At 41.3% G+C, this 18,982-nt stretch overlaps 1 protein-coding gene across 1 annotated transcript in view; it reads left to right on the top strand.

Annotated features, from left to right (window-relative positions):
• AFF3 (ALF transcription elongation factor 3) overlaps nt 1-18,982 on the top strand; it is a 317,828-nt gene that overhangs the window by 288,805 nt on the left and 10,041 nt on the right. The window contains exons 15-16 of the mRNA XM_075200161.1: nt 9,037-9,108; nt 10,682-10,775. Coding sequence (XP_075056262.1) covers nt 9,037-9,108; nt 10,682-10,775 — 166 coding nt within the window. The remainder of the gene's footprint in view (nt 1-9,036; nt 9,109-10,681; nt 10,776-18,982) is intronic.

Genomic DNA, 18,982 nt, shown 5'->3' with positions numbered 1-18,982 from the left:
TCATTTGCTTGCATCTTGCCCTAAGCGTTCAGGAAATGCCAATCTCTTGTTTGAGCAGGACAGGTCAAACTAGGTTCTGTTCATCACTCCTTCTGTTTTGAGTTTTGGTACTTGTTTAATACCTATTAGCTTAATTTTTCCTTCTGGCTTTTTTAGAATTAACTGGGGATACAAATTTCATCTGCCTTGGCAACTAAGTGGTATACGCTCCTTTTTCCACTCAAAAAACCAGTTCAATTTAAGCACCATAGAAGGCAGCCAAATTCCTTGTGGTACGATTCAATACCATATAGCTTCCCTGATCTTCTTATTAGGTGCCCTGCACAAGGGGAAACTCACGTTCCTTATCATTCCCCAAACTTCAAGCTCCATCATTTTGGGCCTTTTCTGGTTGCAATTATACTCCCCACATGATAAATGGGTCACTACTCAAAGTCTTGCATGTAGCCCTTCATGTCATTCTATGTCATATGTCATGTCATTTTATCAATAAGATGACACCTCATCAAGAAGAATTTTCCCTGGCTACTACAGAAGTTTCCAATATGCCATCTCAATATTTGTATTTCAGGGATGTTTTCAATAAGCAGCAGTCTAAGGTTCTGCCACTTCAATGTGCATGGGACTGTTCCATCAATCTTATTACTCGCATGAATCCTCCTCATAGTCGTATCTACCCACTTCTCTTCCAGAAACTCGGGTCATGTCTGAATATATGAAAGGAAACCTGCAACATGGTTTTATTTAACCCTCCACCTCACTGGCAGGAGCGGGATTCGTTTTAGTACACAATAATGTTGGAAGCCTTTGGCCATTCATCGATTATCAGGGTCTGAATTCAGTTACTATTAATAATCATTATCCAATTCCTCTGATTATTGAACTGTTGGACCGCATCAAGGGAGCTAGAATCTTTACCAAATTAGACCTGAAAGGTGCATATCATCTCATCCGCATATAAGGAGCAGATGAATGGAAGATTGCTTTTAACATTCAATATGGCAACTATGAATGTTTGGTTTGCCATTTAGTTTATGCAATGCATCGGGAGTTTTTCAAAGCTTTATTAACAACATTTTTAGACATATGCTCTATCATGGTGTCGTGGATCTGACTACTCATTGTACTCATGTGGCTGAGGTACTCTCAGTGTTGGACTGGGACATGAAGGGTCCACAGGGGGACTGCAACGGTAGGGACCCACCAGAGGGGGTGTGGCCAGCCACCATAGAGGCGAGACCAGACACTAGAGGGGGAGTGGTCAGCCCATGAAGGGCATGGCTAGCAGCATAGTGTTAAAGAATGCAGTGTATATAAAGAGTGCATAGTCTAGGCCCCACCCCTTAGATCGGGACAAAGTCTTGCCCCACTAGAATCAGAACAGTTGGCAGACTGTCCTGCTCTCCTGCCTGTTCTTGCAGCATTCACTACGTGCTGCTGCTGATGTCTTAAGCTGAGTTGTTGTCTGGACCCTGGAATGTTGGGGTCCTGTTTTAAAAAATGGATATGTACATTAAATATGGAAGGCCTAGCAATGAGGGCACACTCTAGACCCCTTCCCCAACCAGTCACAATGTTAAATCAATAGCTCTCACGTTTAAAGGGTGTGTGTGAGTGTCAAAAGCACTAGGCCACTCCCCTACAGCAAAAACTTGCATTGTTGCGTACACCTTCAACAGAAGTGTAGACTGCCTGCTCAAAGAAGTGTGACATATCTCCCGGCAGGCAGAACAGAAGTCCTGAGTTTCAGGACAGTGGGGCAGTGCCCTGAAAGCACTACATACCTAGTGAAGGCATGTAGCTGTTGTAATGAAACAGACAAATATGAAAAAATAATGTTTCAAAGACAGCCAAAAATTGAAAACACACACAAACAAGCAGAGGTGCACCTTGTCTCAGAATAGTTACAATTAACCTGTGTATCCGTATACTATTACTAGTGAGAATATACAGTGCCACCCCCAACCTTGGCTCCATGGGAATTACCTTTGCTGCAGATCAGGGGTTGGCTAAAATCTAGCCAAGCCCAGGTGTGCCAATTGTGAATTTAGATAGAGAGATTTTATATTATATATATATATATATATATATATATATATATATATATATATATATATTATTAATAATAATGGAACCAACAAATAAACGTTCATATTATGCCACACAGTAATGCCCCAGTTCAATTTATGCCACATTGTTCAACTTTTGCCACAAATCATATTATGCCACACAGTAATGACCCAAATCATATTATGCCACACAGTAATGCCCCCAAATCATAATGCCATACAGTAGTGCCCCAGTTCAATTTATGCCACAAATTAGGCCCCCAAACAATATTATGCCACAGAGTAGTTCCCCATACAATATTATGTCACAGAGTAGTGCCCCCAATTCATATAATGCCAAGAACAGGCTACACCCCAGGTAAAAAGGGAACATTGTCAAGTTTGAAAAAAAAAAAAAGCAAAAAAAAATTACAATAAAATAAAGCAAATGTGACTTACCTCTGCTTCATCTCCCCTCTGTGGTCGGCTGGGCAGGGTCCTCGCAGCTCCTGTACGCTGCCAGCATCGCAACGTCATGATGTGTGCGACTCTTAAAGGTGAACTTGACATGCGCTTTGCAAATTTTGGACTTGGGTGGGCCCCACCTACATAGAAAAGGGCAGGGGCAGATTGGGAACCTAAAGTGGCCTTGGAAAAATAGCCTGAAAGTGGCATCATGTAGACGGGCCAAATAAATTTTAGGTGGGGCCCAGTATGTGTCTGCGTTTACTGTATGTACCTGAGTATGTGTGTCCTTTTCTTGTCGCTTCCCTGACCTGTGGCTGCTGGTGTCTTTAGCTTAGTTGCTGCTTGTCTGGATCCTGCAATGTTGGGAGTCCTATCTGGAAGAAAAATGGGTACATGATATTTAGAAAACTCTAACCAGCCCCGGCGTTAAATCAATAGTACACACGTTTAAAAATGATGCCCCTCTCCAGCCCCAACATTTAAATAATAGTATTCACTTTTGATAAATAGATCTATTTCCCTCCAACCAGCCTCAACATTAAACTAATAGTATCTGCATTTAATAAATATACCCTTTTTCCCTACCTCTAAACAGGCCTAGCAATAAATTGCATTTAAATTTAATAAAAATAACCATTTCCCACAACCATCCCTGGCATTAAGTAATTCACATTCACATTTAATAAATAGCCCTCCTGCCCAAATTTAACCCTATATTCAATTAATAGCCCCAAACCACCCCAGCATTAAAGGTCCCACCACCTCATATTAAATTAATAGGCCCCACTATTCACATATTCAATAGGCCCACCATCACATTAGCCACCACCTACCTCACACCCACATCATATTACCACAAGCCCTCCTGCCCTCATCCCCATTTCACTTATAATAAGCCCCCCTGCCCTCACCACCCATTTCACTTATGAAAGCCCCACCTGCCATCACCCCCCATTTCACTTATAACAAGCCCCCCCTGCCCTTACCCCCATTTCACTTATAGCAAGCCCCCCTGCCCTCACCCCCATTTCACTTATAGCAAGCTCCCCTGCCCTCACCCCCATTTCACTTATAACAAGCCCCTCTGCCCTCACCCCCATTTCACTTATAACAAGTCCCCCATCCTCACCCCCCATTTCACTTACAACAAGCCACCCTGCCCTCCCCCCATTAAACTTTTAATAACCCCCCTGTCCTCACCCCTATTTCACTTATAACAAACCCCCCTGTCCTCATCCCCATTACATTGCCACAAGCCCCATTGCCCACACACACATAACACACACATTACCATAACACACACACAAATTCATTTCTCATATACACAGACACACACTAATACATTTATCATACACTTTGACTCACCGCCCCTCTCTCATACACACATTTCTCATAAACACAGACACAAACACGCAAATTCATTTCTCATACACACAGACACACACTAATACATTTATCATACACACTGACACACATTCTCTCTCATACACACACTACACACACTAATACATTTATCATACACACACACACACACACACACACACACACTATTACATTTATCATACACAGAGACACACTAATACTCTCATACACACACTAATACATTTATCATACACACTGACACACACTCTCTCTCATACATACAGACACACAAGCTTATCTTTCCTGCTTTGCTTCCTCCATGGCAGTGTGGTAGGGGGCGTGTCTGCTCTGATTGGCTGAGCGACTGTGTTAGCCTATCATAGCAGGGCTGTCTTTTCCCCTGGGCACGCTGACTAGTTGCCCGGAGGGTGCACGAGCATAAGGGTGTTTGCAAACTGACAAGATGTGTAAGATTTCATTGCTGCATGCTCAATCTGCGGAGAAAACAAAGTCCTTCAACAAGCCCCCATGGACTCTTTGCCCACTCCTACAAGACCTTGGTCCCACATAGTCATGTATTTTATCACTGATCTCCCTCCCAGCAAGAAATGTAATACCATTTGGGTGGTGGTAGATCGGTTCTTGAAATGGTTAATTTCATCCCAATAAATGGTCTACCTTCTGCCTCCATCTTGGCTGACATATTTATTAAATACATTTTCTGTCTACATGGATGTCCATTAGAGATTGTGACAGACCGCTGGGTGCAATTTGTTTCTAAATTCTGGCAATCATTTTGTAAGCTTTTGAACATTTGATTCAACTTCTATTTAGCATATCATCCACAGTTGAATGGTCACACAGAATGTTTAAATTAGGATTTGAAGTCTTCTATAGAATCTACACCAATCAAGATTATAGGGTGAAATCTACATCTAAAGTGCCTTCTATGAAATTTGCACCTAGGTACATCAGACCATTTAAGAATCTTCAATTCATCAATCCAGTAGCTTTTAGAACAAAATTACCATCCTCTCTCCGCATTCCCAATAATCTTCATGTTTCTATATTCAAACCTCTTATTATTGACCATTTTTCTTCATCGTCCACCATCAAGACAAATCATGGTGATGAGTTGAGGTTCAAAAAATCTTTGATTCCAGAATTTCTCATGGGAGAATTCAATTTCTAGTAGATTGTAATAGGTTTGGAATATCTTTGGTCCAGAAGAACTGGCTTGGATTGATCCTGCAAATGTTCGTGCACCCAGTTGTCTGAAATAGTTTAATTGGAAATTCTATAGGAAACCCTTTATGGGTTATTCTGAGCCCACCCTTAAGAGGGGGGAGGTACTGTCACACGTTGGACTCTCCAATACACTCACCAGAATCTGGTGCACTCTCTGGTCTCTCCTGGACAGCGCCATGGGTTTCTTCGTCAATAAACAAAGATGCTACTGTGTTCAGTGTGTTCTTGGTTACTATTATCTCCAGTGTGTTCCTGGTTATTATATCCTCCAGAGTGTTCTTTGTTATTCCATCCATTCCAGTGAGTTCCTGGCTTTTCTTAATGCAGAATGTACATCTGCAATTATGCCTGGCTTTGTCAACCTGCCAGTCATGACCGATTATAAAGTCACAAACCTCTGGCTCACATGAAAAAGAGGAAGATCCACTGAAGGTTTTCACACCAAACAGATATCAGTTTGTTCTGTGTACCTTCAGTATAACCCTCATGGGGACCTGAATGAAGCAGGGATCCCGGCTGTTAGAGAGCTTGGAAGGTCTTGTGTCTGGACTTTGTGACATGATGTCTAACAAACTTGCTGTCAACAATATAAACTGTTTGGTGTGAAAAGCATTGATCTGGATCTTTGCTAAATTGTACACACCTGGAAAACACTGAGAATGTATGTGAACGCCTGGTAAAGAGGAAAAGCCAGAAGAAGTTTCACTGCTAATTATTCTGAAAAGAAATATTCTCACCAGTTTCGAGTTCAGTTGAACGGTACACACTATTTGGTGTTTCCTCTTTTTCATGTACTCTGGAGGTTTGTGACTTTATGGGGCACATTTATCAACCACCGCAAAAAATTAAAAATAGTTTTCAGTCCTTATATATTTCTAATATTTATTAAAAAATCTCCACAGGAATAGCCGTTCCGAAAAACGGCTGCTGCTGTGAAGTGTAACACTGACCTTTACACTGGCTCTTCACTTGCAGTCTTGATTGCGATCTGGTTTCCTGATTTGAATCCCTGTGCACATGCACCGATCAAAAAATTGGGCATGCGCACAGAGAACCCTACTGTGCAGTGTGAAGAGCGAACAGTTGTCATGTGACAGGGAGGGATCACATGATCCTTCTGCACATGCACTATCCAGCTCTGCTCTTCGGAGCAGAGCTGGACAGAAATGAAAAGTAAAGAAAAGACCATTTCCAAAGATGGCTGGCGTACATTAACATAGCAAGTTTCCGAAAAAATGTCTTTTTTGGAACTTGTTAGATTGCGGTAGGGAGCAGTCATCATATTATTTGATGGTGACTGCTTAGAAAAATGATACAGAATGCAAAGCAGCAGATATCCACAATATCTGCTGCAATGCAACAATCATAAATTTCAAGGATACTCCAAAGTGCGCCAGAATCACGGTAAGTGTCCTCTAATTAGTGTACACTGTTTGATAAATAGGCCCCTAAAAGTGATAACGAGTGAAGAGGTTTTCAGGATCCTCTTTTCCTACAGGCAGCAAGAAGGACTAAGGTTTCATAAAGAATCTGGCGCCAGTTGTAATATTTATATTCTTGTCACGTCCAATATCTGCACAGAGAGCTGGGATCTGTTGAGTGCAGTTAATACCATATCCCCTTACGAGGGTCCCTGGTGAAAATCTACCCTCCATTAGATTTTGCACCTCCACTGCAGGTACTGTCAAATCAATGTGATTGATTGAATTCTATAGTATCAGTGTGATTCCTGAGAAGGTGAAGTTCACACAGCCCACACTGCCTCAGCTAGTGCCACAGGTCCCTCTGCTCACTCATGGGAGGGACGCTCAGCCGGAGCCCTGGAGTCTGCGCTTCATTGCGTGCAACATGCCGACTGACCCGCTTAGATCCAAACACATTGCAGAGGTTGTGGGGAGAAAGAATGAGTATAAGAAAATATATAACCAATGTGCATTTATAGCTTACACATGTGGGGGCAAGGAACCACAGCTGACTTTAATATCTAACCCTATGAGTAATACTTTATATCCATTGTGTGCTTGCCCTTTCTAATATGCATTTCACTGTATTTGGAGAAGTACATACAAGTGTTTTTCTGTATAAACTAGATGCATATATACCACAAGCTATGGATGGTTTAGGGGATGAGGGCCAGAAATCCTCTAGCAACGGGACCTATAACTGCTCACCACGTCCCTGTACTTATTCTCATTGCAAAACACCAAACTAATCAAACACACCTCTTACATAGCCTATCCAGTGGCCTGTCACTAAACTACAACATATTAGTCCGTGCCTAACCCTAGCATAGCTTTCCAGTTAGCTTTGCTATGTTTCATGGTATCCATGAATTTGTAAATAAGCAAGCACCAGAAATTACTGGAATATGATGCATAGTGGCCAACTACCCCTGATTTTCATGGGCAGTCCTAGCCTTTCAGAAATGTCCTTATCATTCAAAATGAATAATAGGTACAGCCAGGGAGGAAAGGTGCTTTGCTGGCCCATAGCAAAATTTGGATAAGGGCCTAAAAGAGCAGAGCCGGGACCTCTTTTGAACAGGTCCTGCGTGGATCCAACTGGGGCTGCACTGCCCATGCATTACACCCATGCATCCTCAGAAAAGACCTCTCAAAATAGGATAGCGTGGGACTCAGGGGTAGTGGGGGTCTCAGAACATGGGCTCACCTGGAATTGCTGGGCCCCTCTTACCTTCTGGCCCCATAGCGACCACACATCCTGCATTGTCAGTAGTTCTACCACTGGGCACAGCGCAGTAATGTATTGCAATATGTCTTATTGTTTGTAATAAACATATGATTATTTCAAATACAAAAAATATATATACCATAACTATATTCAGCAAGAATATCATGCTGGGAGTTGCACCATTTGTGACAAAATTATCTGAAATTGCCTAGCAGCAAGGTGTGATGTGTGCAATGTGTAATGCAGTTTCCATTTAAAATTTCATTAAAAACAGCCATATCTTTCAGAGTCTCCAAACGGAAATACAAAATAAAAATTATATACTGTATACTTATTTTTGCTCTTTAAGTATGGAAGATGTCAGCCATATCATTCACTGCTTGAAATCTACTATATAAAAGCCTAGTGGCGTGTGTCTGTGTATGAGAAAAAAAAAAACAAGCTGCAGCACCACCTGCTGGGCGAAGTTATACACTGACCTACTAAATTCTTAGTGTGTGTGGGAAAAAAACCTCAGAAAGGGCTGAAATTTGTTATACCAAGATGTTTTTAATTTGTTAATTTAATTTGTTAATTGTTAAAAGTGTTTATACAAATTTTAAAAAAATATATATATTTATTTCTTGAAGGAGAAGTGACAGTTGGGAGTGGTTGGTGGTTGCCGGGGGTGACAGTGGGGAGTGGTTGGTGGTTGCCGGGGGTGACAGAGCGAGAGGAGTGTGATACTCAGGACCGCTGAGAGAGATCCCTGTGTCTGGATAGACATCTAGATAGATGTGGCGATAAAGATGAAGGATGAGGTGATGGAGAAAAATGATGAGGTGGTGACATGTGGACAAAACCACGTTAAAAAAGGGCGCTTGCGTCGGGAAGTAACGCTCTTCCCCTGAGGAGGCCTGGGCTAGGCCCAAATGCATGACAAGAACCTTTTTAACACCTTAAGTAGCTTGATTTGACTAGAATGCATGAGTATCATGCACGGGTTAACTTGTATATATATATATATATATATATATATATATATATATATATATAAATAAAGATGCATGTACAATACTGTCTTACTGTTGACGTGTTTCAATACAACCAGGTTTATTTGTCATCATGTGACAGAAAATTACCGATGTATAGCTAATCTCAGTATATTTACTTGTTTTGCTGTTTTTTTTCCTGAAAAACATTTACAGTTTTTATACTTACTTTTTGTTTTGTTTTACAGGTATGCCCTGAGGTTAAAATCACATTCTGGTCATAATGCATCTGCTCAGGACAAGAAAATTACAGCATTATGGTTTGTATTCTTGTGTTTACTTCTCTCAGAATAAGCAAAATTTTATTCTGTAATGTAGCTACCATCTGACGTAAAGGACAGCAGATACTAGCTAACCTTGTATATACCTGAATTGGATATATGAGCACCTTTATGAAACCAGTTTGGGTGCACTGTGATTTTCACATTTACTGATTTGTGCTCCACAGAGAAGGAGTCACAATATGATCTTATGCCTATGTATATATTGCTGTTAAGGATTGAAATTTTGGTTTGGATAATAATACATTGTATTTGTCTATGATAAATGTATTTGTCTACAATAAAAGTGTAAATGTAAATTGGTATATCTGCATGAAACTTGGTTATATGTTATTTCCATATACCTAGATTGCTTCTTTATTCAGTGCAGAAAGAAACTTAGGACAACCTCAGATATTATAACCTATGCTGATGCTCTGAGATTTCTGCAAGCATTATCACACAGCAGCCAGAACCTATTTCTTATTCTGATTAGCTCCAGTGATGCTGAAAAGGAAAAAAAATGTGTTTTGGATTGGTTTACAGCCCTTTAGAAATAGTGTTCATGGATGTGACAGTTTACAGGCACTCTAGGTAATTGGGCAAATCTTTATAAGCTTCCTTGGGCCAGCAGTGCAGATGCACTATTACAGCAGTCATGACTATGTTAGCAGCAACAGCTAGTAACAGTGTATCATGGTAGCTTATTACTTAGCAATGGCTCATGGCAATCCCTAAATGGCACAAATTTAAATATAGCAGATGGTCTTTTTCTTTTTAAGAAATATTTCATTACAAATTTCTTATGCATCATGTATATGTTTTTTTCCAGGAGTGCTAACATTTATTTGTCTCCTCCATAAAGCGATATACTTAAAACTGACATTTTATTCATATGAAATAGTGGAGACGCGATTAACCAATGGTTGTTTGGAAAAAAAGATGGCACCTGCCACTGTAACTGCAGGGGGAGAAATGACATTAACGTATACATCCCCCACATATGAGAAAGGACATGCATCACTGAGACATTCTCATATCAGGGGCCATGGCACAGCACTTTGGGGCATATCATGTCCACTCGGGGACATATACAGTGTTAAAAGTGCTAATCCGCCCCCTGCCTCCTTCCCCTACCCCAATAACACCCTATCAGTGCCGTGCAGTCAGGGGGACATATCTCCCAACTGTCCCCAAACTGGAATAAAAGTCCTTATAAAATGGGCGTGGGCAAGACTGTATTCTCAAATTAGGACTGTCCCACCTAAATTGTAAATTGTAACGTATGACAATATGTCTTTATGCTCGGTTTAAATATCTACTTAATACCCACAATTCTTACTACTACTTCATAGGTAATCATACCCTTCATCTGAAAAGGACATGAGCATAAAACTAAATGGTATTTTATTGTCTGTCTTTATATTTTATTGCTATTCTACTGACTGATACATCAATCATTTTTACTGCTGGTTTGACCTTGCCAATCACATTTTTATAAACAGAAGAGTTGTGTGCTGTAGTATAAGTTATGGATTTTGCTGGCATATTTATATACTCTCCCTTTTCACAGTTACCGCTGCTTGGCTCTTCTTTACTGGAGAATGTTTCGGCTGAAAAGAGATCATGCAGTGAAGTATTCTAAAGCTCTCATCGATTATTTTAAGGTATAAATTATTCATCTAAAACAGTATATTACATGAGCCTTATCAGTACATTAATATATTTACATAAATAATTATAAATAGTCTCCTACTTTTGTAATTTATTGTTATTAAAAATATCGACCTACTGACTCATGCAATATAAGCACTATTTGCAAGTAGCCATTTTTCCCAGGGCTGCCACCAAGTGGTGAGAGGCACTGATTTGATGATTCTGTATTAGAGAACCGGCAGACCTCCGAGAAAAACGCCTGCATGTAGCAGCTTTCGTGGCTCAGGAAGGGGTTGGGACGAGTTAATAAAATCTCTGTAGGGGGTGGTAGTACAGTCTTGATGTAAAATATGTTATTCGTGCATCATAATGTAGCATATGGAAATGTTTGTTCCAACAATGAAACAGTAAAATTTGTATATTGTCAAAAGTGTTATCAATAGACAAAATTGTGTTCCATGAAAATTGGACAGTGGTAATAAACACAATACTGCAATGTATAGAATCAAAAAAAAAATTCTAAATAAATGTGTAAAAAAAAATGTATACCTGTAACATTCTTAAAAGCAATTTGAAGTTGGCAAATAACACATCAGAGTTGATTTAAAATGAAGAAAAACCCAAAACAATTTCTTTAGTTAAAACATACACTCAAATTACAGAATATATGTAGTATTCAATATAGTAATCAATTAGAAACTAATAGACATAAAACTTTTGGAAAGCAAGAGACATTTATAAAGTTAGTGCAAAAATACACGTGAAACTTGATGCAAACATCAATTCAATTAGGAACTCCTGTTGTCCCAAAATACTAGAAAAACTTATTGAGCCACATGAAAGTTATTGAACATCGAACACAGTCTTTAAGGAACATATGGGTCCCGACATAGTTCTTAATATCATTTAGAAATCACAAACGTAATTACTGCTATACCAACTAGCGCACAAATCTGTTAGATCTTCCTCGTCCGACAAACATGGGCTTCACTACTGTATAGCAGTCAATTGGATATAATATATGAAGAAGTATTTGGCCAACTTACTAAACAACCACACCTTCATTTCAGAAAATACAGCTTCCCAAATAGATCCTTTTTTAAGCACTTTGTCTCTGCTCCGTATTCCAGGTTTGTTTCACTGACGCGTTTTGTCTACAAATAAGACTTTCTGAAAGACATAGTGGGTCTGATTCATTAGGGTACGCATTCTGAACGCATCTTGCGCTCCGTATTCTTCGCGCATGTCCATGAGTTGCGGACTCCCGAATTCATCAAGGAACGAATCTCAAGATATGTGCTCTGTTGAATTCGGGTGTGGGTCTGCTGTGCTCTGCTACACAAGACACTGCAGGATACGGATAATCCATATGTGGATTATAAATTCTCAAAAGAACGCACAGGAAAATAAAAAAATTATAGAATTAATGTCACATGGTAATATTAAAGGCATTAATGATAAAACAGTGTCTCTCTGCTTCGCGGCCATATCTGTCTGTTCTGGGCATGCGTAGAGTGATTCTGCGTACGATATGTTCAAAATTGGCAGATACGTGCCTTGATGAATCAGGCCCATTGTATTCCAAAGAGCTAAAATAAGAAACATTCTAATAATCTTGCATTCCCTATGTCCACTAAATGTCGTGAATTTCGATACGGTCACAATTTTTGTAAAAATGAATGTGGACTACTGCACTGGGGGCATGGCCAAAGCTAAATGGGGTGCTGAAGATAAATAATGGACATAAAAATAAAATAAAGTGGGCATAGCCTATGTTTCATTTCGGTATGTTGGGTGGTAGGATCTTCATATATTCAGAAGTGTAATATGTACTCTGTACTCTGTTTTCATTAAGAATAAAAAAAAAACAGAAATATGTCAATTCTTATTACCTTGGCTTTTTAAAATGTTATACCTATGGAAGAAGAATATCTAAAATGCAATAAAATAACATAGTGATCAAATTTAATGCAGTTTAATTAAGTTCTGCCTAGAAAGTACTATTACGCTTATATCTTGTCAGCAGCAAAGTGTCATTGGAAATTTATTTAAAAATTTGAGAATTATGTAAATTTAATGATAAGTGAGGGGTGATAGTTGAGCTGTCGAGCCTACAGTATAATATAACTGTGGTGATAGATTCAAAATAAAATATGACTTATCATAGTTATAACCTAGTTATGAGTTAATTTGCGTTAATTGACCTCCTTTCGTACAGCAAACACCCGACTGGGCAGATGTCCTGTAGGATAAAGGATTTTAGCACCTGATTAGAGTGTCTCCCAAGTCACAGGGTCTCAGCAGATACCAATCAAGATTAAAGTTTCTTTGTAAAATCAGGGGAAATGGGCATGTACGCTTGTCGGTTTACAAATGGATGTGACTCTGTGAAATCCAAACTTCAAAACACACTATTTTATATTTTTAGTAATCTTTGTGCCAGTTTAAACTCAGAAACAGAAAAGGAATAAGTTTTGTGAATTATAAATAACCACTGTACAGAGAACCTACCGTAATCACGTATCTTCTGGCATGAGACTTTCTAATTTCATTATATGTCTTAATAAGATCATATTTGATATGCAAATGCATGATGCTCTGTGATAAGCCAGAGGCAAGATTTGGAAGGGTAAAGATTTTCACAACCAGGAGGGATCTCCTCCATATACTCTGCCCCTCTGAGGGACTTCATGATCATGTTCATAAACCTCTGGCATGTTATGAAAAAATTTCAGCTCTAGGAACTCAGTCTAATTGAATACTGTCAACTTCATTCTGCCTTGTCCCAGGCATACAGACAATATTAACTATGTAAGCGTTATATTTCGGTATTTTTATCCCTTTAGAAAGCAACTGTATTGTATTTATTTGTATGTCGTTTTATTATATATTTTTTAATTATATCCAATGCACTGTATCTTTTTATATTAAAACTAAAATTTAATAAGTTTGCCGTTGATACTCTAACCAGCGCCGGTGCTAGGGTCCTTGGCGCCCTAGGCACACTGTGAAAATTGGCGCCCCCTTTAAAAATCGGCGCCCCCCCCCCTTTAAAAATCGGCGCCCCCCCGCCTCGGGTACCCTGTTAAAGTTGGCGCTTCCCTCCCCTCGCCACGTCTTTCTTTATCTTACCTGCATTAAGCTGCTCCTCTCTGCTCTGTCTTCTCCCCTCCACTCACAGACACTGTCAGGCCGTGATGATGATGTCATGCCCGACAGTCAGTGAGCGGAGGGGAGGAGACAGAGCAGAGAGGAGCAGCTTAATGCAGGTAAGATTCATAACACCTTCCCCCCTTCCCTCCCCGTGGATTTCTCGGAAGCGCCGCACAGTTTTAAACGACCATAGTCATTTTTTTTTTAATTTTGAGGCGCCCTGCAGAGCGCCCTAGGCAATTGCCTAACCTTGCCTTATGGGAGCGCCGGGCCTAACTCTAACAAGTCCACAAACCTTTTATGAAGAGAAGTATTGCTTTGACTGTTAATCTTTGAGTGTGAACTGTGCTAACTCTGATTGCTGGTATGTGAATAGTTAAAGCTTTTGCTAACAAGGAGCATAGAGTGTGCTATCATACATATTTGTGTGGCAGTATTTTGGGTTCCTATTGTCCCAATAGGTGGTAGCAGTTATTAGATGTATATTGATGCGAGGGACCAGCTTTGAGGTGTTTTTTTAGATATGCGTGTGACCTGTGTGAAAGGTGAGGGCATGATTCAATGATGAAATCCTGTTTATTTGCAGTTACATCCAAATCAGGGATGCTGAGAGTTTTGCCCACATGTACGCCTGTATTCAAATTCAAGCGGATGTGAAGAAAAGTTTCCATTTGAATACGGGTATAAGTATGCTCTGAATATACAGCACTTGCTGTATGCAGACAGACACAACACACTACAGGATATGCACAAATTCATATATTTATGATGTCAGACAAGGTTGGATGAGAAGGCCTGTCTCGCAATCTCCGTTCCAGTTCATCCCAAAGGTGTTTGATGGGGATGGGGTCAGGGCTTTGTGCGGGCCAGTCAAGTTCTTCCACAATGGAGTCATCAAACCACGTCATTGTAGTCCTTGCTTTGTGTACTGGGGCACAGTCATGTTGGAATAGAAAAAGACCTTCCCCAAACTGTTGACACAAAGTTGGAAACATAGCATTGTCAAAATGACTTGGTATGCTGAAGCATTAAGATTGGCCTTCACTGAAAATAAGGAGCTTAGCCTAAACCCTGAAAAACTCTCCTCCATCAAACTTCACAGTTGGCATAATGCAATCAGACAGGTAACGTTCTCCTGGCATCCGCCAAACCCAGACTCGCCCATCTAACTGCCAAACAGAGAAGCATGATTCATCACTGTACAGTTTCCACTGCTCCACAGTCCAGTGTCAGTGTGCTTTACACCACTCCATCCGACGCTTGGCATTGGTCTTAGTGATATGAGGCTTGCATGCAGCTGTGCGGCCATGGAAAACCATTCCATTAAGCTCTGATCGCAAAGTTTTAGTACTCACATTAATGCCAGTGGAAATTCGGAACTATTCAGCTATGGAATGAGCAGAACGTTGGTGACTTTTATGCCCCATGCGCCTTAGCAGTCGTTGGCCACACTTTGTGGTTTTACGTGGTCTTCCACTTCGTGGCTGAGTTGCTGTTGTTTCTAAACGCTTCCACTTTCTAATAATTTTACTTACAGTTGACCTGTGGAATATCCAACAGGGATGAAATTTCATGAACCGTCTTATTGCAAAAGTGGCATCCTACCACAGTACCACGCTTGAAGTCACTGAGCTCCCCAGAGCGACCCATATTGTATCAGAAATGTTTGCAAATGGAGACATCATGGCTAGGTGCCTGATTTTATACACCTCTGGCAAAGAGTCTGGTTGAAACACCTAAATTCAATAATTAACAGGTGTGGCCAAATACTTTGTCCATATAGTGTATTTCAGGATATTATTAATGCATAACAATAAAATGCATTTTTAGAGTTGCTTTAATTGCAAACACATTTTCTGGCATGCATACGTGACCATTGTCACTCGGCGTTTACACCCGACCTGTAGCTGGTGCAAGTGATAAGGCTAAAAAACACGTACCTGAGAGATGCTCAGAGATTGAATCACATATATGTGACCTTGACCTTGGAACTCCCTTACTGTACATTGCCTACGTGCGTACGTCCCTTCCCTCCCCATTCTGCCCTTAAAATCATAGGCAGTCGGAAAGTGTCATTTGTGTTTAAACTTGAATTGCATGCACTTGTGTTCACTGGCGTATTTTACGTTTCTGAGTATTTGCAGAGCAATTTCATGCAAAATATGGCACACAACGGGACTTACGTTCCTTAATGACTCAGACCCAGAGTTGCCAGTAAATAAGTACAGGTAATAAATTATACTACACCACTGCAACCCACTACAATAGGGCATGGGGTGGATAATGTCCGATTTCCTTTTGGAACTGAGAAGATGGATCACCCTTCTGGAAAGGTTAAGGAGTCAGGATTAACTGTCAGTGTGGATAAGGTGGATTTTCCTACAGAAAACCTTAGATCCACATTTGTGCACTCAATAGAACAGGCAGCAACCACTTTCATGCATTTGCCCCCAGCGTCTGAATTAGAGGTAAGATGCTCTGCATTGGAGCCTTCCCACGATACTGTTACTAGTCTTTAAACATTGAAAGGTTCGTCTGAGAGAGGGCAGGTTCAGTAACTAGCCAAGAAAGCAGGGCAATATTGAGGAGCTATTACATAAAAGCAAAAGTGTTGTGCCAGGTGGATGCAAAAACCATCCTGCAAAAGACAGTTTACTTGTCACTTTAAAAAGGGGGAGGTGTAGTGATAAATGAGGAATTCTAGCTCAGATGTCTAACCAATAGCATATCTCTGGTGAGCAGAGTCAAAATAAAATTTCAAATTGTCATAGTTCTAACACAGGGTTTGAAATATCTGACATTTTTATTGTATGTAATTTCTGAAGTCACTTTGGCCAGTAAAATAGGTGATAATTTGATTTAACTGACCTCCTTCCTTACAGCAGACACCCTGCTGGGCAGATGTCTTGTAGTAGAAAGTGTTTTTACCCCTAAATATGGCTAACTGTTCCCCCAGTCACAGTATCTCAGTTGATAACTATCTAGGTTAAAGTTTCTCAGAGAATGTGGGCATGGAAAGTTGTTAGGCTTGTTAATTTGAATAAAGGATATGACTCACACTTCACACTCCCTCAAAAACCCAGGTTACTGCCAGGGCGAGCCCCGGCAACCCAAGTGAAAGCTGAATATGAACGGGGTCCCCTGCATCTACCTGGATCGGATGACCCGGAAATTGAACCCGGGTCTTTTGCAGGGTTATTCCTGGGTCCGAACTGGGTAGATGCAAGTCTGAACGGTGAGATCCGGGTTTTTCAATACGGGTCTCACCAAACACTGTTGAAAAGTAAAAAGATAAAAAAACATCACAAGAGGAGCCAATCAAAGCTCATCTTGTGATGTTGCCAGGGAGACAGTCCCAAGTTCAGTATGAACCCGGTCAACCGCAGAATTTGTCGGGGTGGGAGTCTCTGCCGGGTATATGAGCTGGGATATTGCCGGGAGGGCAGTGTGAACACAGTATAAATGAACAGGGCCGCCGAGAGGGGGGGGGGAGCGGGTACTAATTACCCGGGCCTGAGCATGCCAGGGGGCCCGCCCCGGGCCCTAGCGCCGACGATTTTCATAAAAAAAAAATGTTAAATTCGTGGGGGGAGCAGAGTAGTTAAAAAAATAAATAAACATACTCACGTGATCGCAGCGCCGGCGTCCCTCCTCTCTGCTCCATTCAGACTGTCTGAATGCCGGGTGTGACGTCATCAGGTCACGCCCAGCATTTAGACAGTCTGAATGGAGCAGGGAGGAGCGGAGAAGACCAAGAAAGAAGAGAGAAGAAAAGGAAAATGTAAGTAAAGGGAGGAAAATGGGGTGGGGCATGGCAAAAAGGGGTTGAAAAACTAGGGGGGGCATGGCACCGAGGGGTTAAAAAACAGGGCAGCATGGCACAGTGGGGTTAAAAAATGAGGGGGGGGGCATGGCACAGAGGGGTTAAAAAATGAGGGGGGGCACGCATGACACAGGGGTTAAAAAATGGGGGGGGGGGCATGGCACGGAGGGGTTAAAAAGCGGGGGGCATGGCACAAAGGGGTTAAAAAACAAGGGGGACATGGCACAGAGGGGTTTAACAACGGGGGCAGCATGGCACAGTGGGGTTAAAAAAACGGGGCAGCATGGCACAGTGGGATTAAAAAACGGTGGGCAGCATGACACAGTGGGGTTAAAAAACAGGGGGGCAACATGGCACAGAGGGGTTAAAAAACGGGGGGCAGCATGGCACAGTGGGATTAAAAAACAGGGGAGAGCATGTCACAGTGGGGTTTAAAAAACGGGGGCAGCATGGCACAGAGGGGTTAAAAACGGGGGGGGGGGGGCAATGGCACAGTGGGGTTAAAAAACAGGGGGGAGCATGTCACAGTGGGGTTAAAAAATAGGGGGCAGCATGGCACAGTACAGCATAGTATAGTGTGATGAAGGGGGCAAAAGCAGCATTAAGGGCGCAAAGTGATCATAAGGCATGGCGATGATGAAGGGGCACATTATTGTAATGCTAGAGGAAGAGCTAAATATTAATCGTCTGTGGTATTAATTTAACGCCAGGGTTGTTTGGAATTATCTAAATGTAGCCATTTTTTTCCAAATAGGGCTCCCAGCATTCCAGGATCCAGACAAGCCGCAACTAAAGAAACCTGCAGCCACAGGTGGTGAAAGTGAGAAGAACACGTAGGAGAGAGCAGGACAGTATGTGAAATGTTGTAATTCTCGTAGGGACAATGGCAATTTTTGGTGAGTGTTGTGCCCAATGTAAGGTGCAGGCCAAGACTGAACTCTTTGTGTACACACTGCATTCTTTCTATACTACACTGTGGTGCTAGATGTCCTGAAAGTCAGGAGTGCTTGGACATATGTGACGGTCCGGCGAATTCAGAGCCTAGTGATTTTGATGTGTTAGCCACGCCCCAATGGTGCATTTTCCACGCCCCCAAATGCATAACCACAGGTGCGAATTTTTTTTAGCATACTGGACTATAAGGGGGGGCCGCATGAATTTGTTGTACCGGGGCCCTGAATTCCTCTTGGCAGCCCTGTCAGTGAAATCCATATGCTGGATAGACAAAGAGACTTCAGACAA

The sequence above is a fragment of the Mixophyes fleayi genome, chromosome 2 (genome assembly GCF_038048845.1).
Source record: "Mixophyes fleayi isolate aMixFle1 chromosome 2, aMixFle1.hap1, whole genome shotgun sequence".
Taxonomy (NCBI): Eukaryota; Metazoa; Chordata; class Amphibia; order Anura; family Limnodynastidae; genus Mixophyes; species Mixophyes fleayi.
Note: the sequence above shows the minus strand (reverse complement) of the source record. Positions and strands in the feature narration are given on the sequence as shown.